Source organism: Symphodus melops (assembly GCF_947650265.1).
Source record: "Symphodus melops genome assembly, chromosome: 20".
In the NCBI taxonomy this organism is placed as follows: domain Eukaryota; kingdom Metazoa; phylum Chordata; class Actinopteri; order Labriformes; family Labridae; genus Symphodus; species Symphodus melops.
In genome coordinates, this window is record NC_136710.1 from 3734792 (window position 1) to 3742007 (window position 7216).

At 41.6% G+C, this 7216-nt stretch overlaps 2 protein-coding genes across 2 annotated transcripts; both read right to left on the reverse strand.

Moving 5' to 3' along the window:
* Window positions 1-1015: 1015 nt before the first annotated feature.
* LOC306841637 (rheacalcin-1-like) lies at window positions 1016-3659 on the reverse strand (the record flags this gene model as incomplete). The annotated part of the gene is made up of 4 exons (XM_079371584.1): window positions 3539-3659; window positions 2987-3230; window positions 1163-1341; window positions 1016-1077 (listed from the first exon to the last, which is right to left on the reverse strand). The coding sequence occupies exons 1-4, from the start codon at window positions 3624-3626 to the stop codon at window positions 1016-1018; spliced, it is 573 nt and encodes a 190-aa protein (XP_079227710.1). The 5' UTR covers window positions 3627-3659.
* Window positions 3660-5192: 1533 nt separating this feature from the next.
* LOC306841638 (fucolectin-like) lies at window positions 5193-6517 on the reverse strand (the record flags this gene model as incomplete). The annotated part of the gene is made up of 2 exons (XM_079371585.1): window positions 5193-5488; window positions 6418-6517. 2 exons carry the CDS (start codon window positions 6515-6517, stop codon window positions 5193-5195), a joined length of 396 nt encoding a protein of 131 aa, XP_079227711.1.
* Between the last annotated feature and the right edge of the window lie 699 nt (window positions 6518-7216).

The window sequence follows — 7216 nt, forward strand, 5'->3', positions numbered from 1 at the left end:
ACATACATAACACAAGACCAGCATGTAGGACATAAAGAACGAGGTAAATCCCCGTCCAGCCCCACCTCTGGGTGTCAACCCCTCCTGCATCTGTATCTCTAAAACCTGTTGTGATCGCAGTCCTTTCTCACACCTAAACACTCGTGCAAATCTTTTAAACCTGCAGGATTGTGCCACACCTCACGCAATGCATCCTCTAATTCACAGAGCATGTGTGTGTGTGTGGCTCTGCTTTCAAAGCTCCCAGTGCCTTTTAAATTCATCGGATAGTTAAATACATACAGAGTGGACTGTCACTGTAAGATCAGGCAGGAACGATGTATGCAGGTAAATGAGAATCACTGAGGCTCCTTAGTATTCACTTGATCCCTCTCCTGTTTCCTTCTTCAGCTTCCCTTACACAGCCTTCAAAATCACATCATATATCATACATGCATCTTAAAACCCACAAGCACTTTATTTATAAATAGATTTTTTTTTCTACAGGCTATTCAGACAATAACAGGACACATGTACAGAACTTAACCTGTTCTATTTATTACAAAGCAATAAGATTATAATGATGCAATAAATATTTATTTCTATAAATCAAGTCTGAACCTCTAAAATAAGGAATATTTCACACAGTATTCACCAGCTGAAGTGATAAAAAGCTCAATATTCATTTAAAGCATGTGCACTCAACAGGCCGTCAAATGTCACACCTTTGCATAGTCTATTTATTTATGAATTGATATATAAATATCGTAGTGAGTATAAATAATGAGTTTGCAGTTAGGATTCAAACTCAGTGAAAATGGATTCATGAAAGCGATATTGAATTTGGTCTAACACGTGAAACAGTTTGAGAATAGAATAGAAGCGTTAGCTGAGAAGGACGGATGATTTCATGACCAGCAGTTCCTCAAGTGTCCACTTGGGGCTGGCTCACAGGAAGTCAAACACCACCACCGTCAATATGCTGTACGTGAGAAGATGATTACTGGACTGTAGGTTTTAATGTGACCCTGAAGCACTAAGTATGTGTGTCTGCACGGCTGCTGTAGAAATACACTCTGTGTGCTTGTTCCACGGCACCTGAGGCACAAACAAAGGAATGCTTTAGATATTCTGCTGGAATACAGAATGTGCAGATATGAAGCGTGGGAGGTGATGCCCTCACCCGATTGGCAGATGAAGTTGAGGTGCTCCAAACATGGCCTGTCTTTCCACAGGAAGCTCTCTCCTCTGGCTACAGCTCCACAGGCGTGAGTCAGATGTTCGGGGGCAGAATCGTCCTGCCATTTGGTAAAATCCATGTCTTCACCAGACATCCAGAACCAGCTGTCCCCCATTATCTGTCTGCCCAGTCACATAAACAGATTTACACATTAAAGGTGCCATGGTAAGGTACTTATGCTTTGTCCCGTCTCAAACACATTCTGGCACAGTCAAATATATTGAACACAATGCCTAAAGACAAAGAAAGGCAAACTGTGGGTTGTAATTTTCTGTTAGCAGCAAATAGATTTCAGATTGTTTCTAAAGTTTTTTGAGGTGTGGCTTCAATGAACGCTGTTATCAATGCATGCATGCAAATGGGACAAAAACAAAAGACGCACAACATTTGACTTGAAGACCTGTGTCTTTTGAGTAGACAGAATACATTTGCAACATTTAAATCTTTAAGCCCTCTGAATATGTTGAGGGAGAGTCTTTATCAGGAAGAGTGCTTTGCTTGAATTTCCCTCGGGGGGAATCAATAAAGTATCTATCTATCTATCTATCTATCTATCTATCTATCTATCTATCTATCTATCTATCTATCTATCTATCTATCTATCTATCTATCTATCTATCTATCTATCTATCTATCTATCTATCTATCTATCTATCTATCTATCTATCTATCTATCTATCTATCTATCTATCTATCTATCTATCTATCTATCTATCTATCTTCTCTTTTGCCGTCCAAATGTTTCTGAACGTAAAATAGACAATGTTGTTGCAACATTTAAGGTCACATATTCTCCTCCTTTCCAGCCGGTTTAAATAAGGCCCCGTTGTGACAGTAAAACGAAACAGTTGAGTATCGGATTGGCCTTTGGTTCACACGGCGTCTGTGTTTCACAGGGGTGAAAACGCAAGCTTTTGAATTCGACCTCCAGGGTGGAGCGAAACTGATACGGCGGGCGTATCGCAGCCATGTGAACGAAACAGAGCAACCTCCCCCCGCATACATTTGGACATGCGCAGTAGTCGAGAACAAATAAACAACAATGGCGGCGGATTCGCTTGTGCTATGTGCTTCAGCAGCTATTTGCGTGGTATAAACAGAACCTTGACATGATACATCGTGTATGTCGCCGCCGAAAGAGCATCGAACACTTGCGGCAAATTGTTCAACCTTTACCCAAGTGCAGGGCGACCATACGCAGCATTTAGGTAAGACTTGGGAGAACTAGCCGCTGAGGAGGATGTTGTGGAGGAAGTGGTTGTGCTGGTGAGTGTCGCGCGCGTCGTGTTGTAAAGTTACACTGCCCCCTACTGGCTGGTAGTCTCAGAGCTTCCCAAATCACGTCTGTGAAGTCTCCGTCCCTTTAAATGCAAACAAACACTTTATCCAGGTTTGTTTTGAATAACATTTCACTTGTAGCACTAACCTGCCCAGTGACTATACTATACAATTTAATACATTTACTGGTTACTGTTCATTAATGTGACCTCTAATGGCCTGTTCCAGCACACATTTTCTGAAAAGTGGAGCAGGCAAAGATGGAGAGGATGGACTTTCCTCATCATTGCGGTGCTATAGACTGACTAAGGACACAGATTAGTGTTAGCAAAACCTTTAAACAACCTTTAAGTTAAATCGGATGTTGTACAGGAGATTGGAAAAGTAAAGTGAAACCTTGAAGATCAAAATCCAAAGGTCATTTATACAGCCACCCTGAACAAGCGCACCAACTGTTAACCCCTAAACTGTCGTCATGGACTACAGTACCTGCGCAAACCCAGCCAGACATGCTGTGTGAGCGGGAAAGAACCGCGGCTCAGCAGCTGCTCCACCTCGCTCTGCTCCTCCTGGCTGCGAAGGCTCAGCAGGTCCCAGTGATGACGTCGACAGTAGAGGAGAGCATCGGACCAGCAAAGGTGCTCACCCACCACCGTCACGTTCCTGCCGTTCAGCAGCATGCTCTCAGTCGCTGGAGGAACGGTGGGAGGAGGAGGAGTGGTCACTTCTGGCGCTGCTGAGAAACGGCGTCGTTAGGTTTCTGCTAGAAGTAAGGTTTTTTTTGTTGTTTTTTCCCGTGGCTGATGTTTAAATACCAAAAGCAACTAGCACAGAGCTCCTTTGTGATTCAGCAGCAGAATACAAAACATCAAATGTGCACAAGGTAAACGTTATCAACTCGCAAAGCCTACTGCTACAGCTAATATGTTACCTATACTAAACTGTGAAACTTAAAAAAAAATCCTATGAACAACATATCAAAATATATAATTTTATCTTTTTTTAAAAAAATTTTATGGACAAAAAGAAGAAGCAACATACCTTTTGGAGAAGCGTAAACTTCTACTTCACAGAGTGTCAAAAGCTTGGTCTGTCCTGGAATGATCACAACCAGGTAACGGCCTTCCATGTCTCCACAATGGAAAGTGTGTGTTAATGTACCTTCGACCGACACGACAGTGCCACATCTGATGGAGGAAAAGCATGGAAAGGTTTGTCAGTTTATATATGAAGCTAAGAATTTCATCAACAATGGCGCTTCTAAGGCTTTTTAATGGCTGCTTGAGCAATAAGCTCAACTGAATTTATGCATCTATTATGCTACAAGACTTAGGCTGAAGAGTTATTTCTTAAAGAGATCAGTCGCCTTACTTGGGGTTTTGGGAGATGTCGGTTGACGGAGAGTTCCCAATCAGGATCTCTGCTCCGATGAGCCTTTCGGGACAACAGTCTGGCCTGTTAAAGAGCGTAACAGCACCAACCCTGTGCACAGCTAACAAGTCCAATTTCCACCAAGGATTGGATTGCCATGCAGTATGGGGACATGGTGTTCCGGTATGCCCATCGATAGCATTGGAAGGAATTTCATAGCCGGTATATAAGGATGACTGCATTGCTTGTCCGTTTGGGGCCACGTTTGACAGAGGTTCCACTAAAGTGAAAAAAAAAGAAAACAAAAAGAGGAATGAACCATTCTCAGACTTTCTCATAAAAAAAAACAAGACGAGTCACGAGTGACAGTTGTACCTGGAGCGGCATACACCTCCACTTCACAAAGAGTGAGAATCTTATTCAGTCCAGGGATAATCACGTTTACAAAGCGACCCACCATGCTGCCTCCCTCACAGTAAAATGTGACCGTTTTACCCGCTTTGATGTGGGAGATGGAAGCACACCTATAATGAAAGAATGTACATTTTTACAGTCATTTAGCATGTATAAGAAGATACTATAAAAATAACAGAAACAACTCTGTGCCATTACTGCTTGAATTTAAATTGAAGAATGGTTAAAGTGACACCACCTGATCTTCAAGCGTTAAAGCTAACTGGAGCCTTACATTGGCTGTCCATCACCCTGTGAGGTGCAGGTTTTATAGAGAAACCTTTTTCGAGATTACCTTTAAAATATGTGTGAATGCATTTGTAATGACAGGTAGGCTAGCTGTAAGGAATCAGCGTATTCCAAAGGGCTCCAGTGCTCACTTCGAAAAGTGCCAGCCAATACATATTCTGCAAGTGTCCATTTTCAGTATGTCAAGATGGATCTGCCAACATTCAAATCCATATGAAAACCAGCAAACACAAATGGTGGGTACAGACTGTAGCGTTCTTGCTACCTACTTCAGTAAAGCAAACGCTAGTGAGGAAAAACTTAAAAGACTTGCTCAGGAGGGCACCTTGTGTGACCAGTGAAGGTTGATACATGTGAGTACATAAGGTTAAATCAAAGTGTCTATATGGAAGTTCAGAAATATGGTGAATTGGCTAGCTGGGCAATTAGCTATTGAGCAGCTATTTTGGGAGTGGTATGTCCCAGTCTCTGGGAACCATGACACAACCATACTAAGTAATAATATCTGTCTCAGGGTCATAACAGTGTGGCTATACTGCTTGATGAAAAGAATATATTAGTCTGATGGGATTTATTTTAAAATGATATTGACATTAATGCTGAATGCTCCTTATTGTGGTCATTACTTGGGGTTAAAATTTCCGTTGTTCTCGAGCGAGTTCCCAATTCGGATCTCAGCTCCATCCAGCCTCTCAGCGCAGCAGTCTCCTCTATTGGTTACTTTGACAAACGTGACTGCGTGTGTTTCTTGCAGGTCCAACCTCCACCATGGGTTTGCCTCAGAGAGAGTGTGGGTACAAAACCCGTTCAAGTAGAAGGAATTGCGTCGCCCATCGATAGCGTTAGACGCAGGACCATGAGGTCTACTTGAGGACTGGAAAGCATTGCCTGTTAGTGCCAGATTGGGGAAACGATTTCCTTTAAAACAAAAGACAGACATCCTTCTTTACAATGATGCATCAAGTCCAAAATATGTAAACATTGTTGCTTTGTTACATGTCGAGAAGGGACATACATTTCAGAGGGTCAACTTCACTATTGACAGTGTTGCTGTCAAAATTATTAAGGAAGTCACACAAACAGCACAGCTAGGCAGACTGTGTCCTGCGTGCACCAATCCTATTTGCATCTTTGTACATCAGTGAATATTCAAAAATTCAGGCCAAAATGTTCCCCTTCCAATGCAAATAGGCCTTGTTGCAAATACCTTTTATTTCACAAAGACAAACACTAATTGCAACAGGCAATAACAGTACTGCTAATTAAAGTTATTGAGACCCGTGCTATGAAAAGGCACAATTTGTCCCTCCTCCACTAACTGAATCTCATGTAAAATGACGGCACATTATACCTAGTTAGTTGTAACTGTGGCACAGGATTACTGAAGGAATTCAAACGTGACTGTAAATAATAGTAGTATCATAAAAGTAGATATCACTTTGAGAGTACTATTAAGGGCTAAATTAGCAACTTAACATTTCATCCACATCTGTCTGGAACTGTTATGTCAGTTTCTTTGTTTTGTTTTTGAAGTTGCCATTCGGAGAGGAACATTTGTCAAGTAGTGAATTACGTTTTACATTTTTTAAGTCTGGCATCAAATCAAACTCTAAAGGCCTCCAGCTAATCATCTATATAAGGTCAAAACAAGCTCGATCAAGACGAATTCTCAGTCCGTGCTTAGTAGAGGTGCAGAGAGCTTTCCTCCACATTCTGAAGGAGGCACATGTCAATGTAATGTAATGTATGTATATAATGGCACCCTTGTCCACGATGATGATAACATTCTTTGCCCAACACTGAAGAGTTCTAGTACTTCAAATCTTCTTTGAATCACGTGTACGTACCACTAGCATAAGCTGAATCTAAAGCAAACACTTCGACCTCGCAGAGAGTAAGAATCTTCAGTGTTCCTGGAAGAAAAATTGTGACGTAGCGTCCCTCCATCTGGCTACATGGGAAGCACAGTGTGCGTCCTTTGGGAATGTGAGAGATTATTGCACACCTAAATTTAAGAAAAGGATCAGAAAAGAAAACACAAAGTAAGGTAGGCAAATGCTTTTCCTGCTCCAAATGGGGGATGTATTATGGAAGTCTGTGTCAAGCACCTGGATCTTTTAGCTGCATTGTCCTCCAATGAGGTTCCAATCCAGATCTCAGCACCGTTTAGCCTGTCTGCATTTGAATTTCTGTTTGTTATCATCACAGCAGTAACTGAGTACACATTCTGCAGGTCTGCCCTCCACCAGGGATTGGACTCTGTCTTGGTATGTGAGCAGGATCCTTTTAAAAAATCTGGGTCTCGGTTTCCATCAACAGCATTTTTGGCAAAGCTGGCAACGATGTAGGTTGAAGACTGGACTGCAATCTGATTCAGAGCCACATTTTGCATAAGAACACCTAGATAAGCAAACAAATGTTCACCAGTCAAAAATACTACAACAAAATAAGTCTTAAGCATCAAGCGTTCCAAAAATACAAATTAAAAAACACACTCAACCAAACCCTTGATGTCTTTACAGTAGAGTGAAATGGATCAACACTTTAAATACAATGAAGTGAGTTCAAAGATAAACAGTTTACCTGCCAGTGCTCCAGATGTCATTATGAGGGAAATGCCTGTTAAGTGAATCGACAACCCAGTGA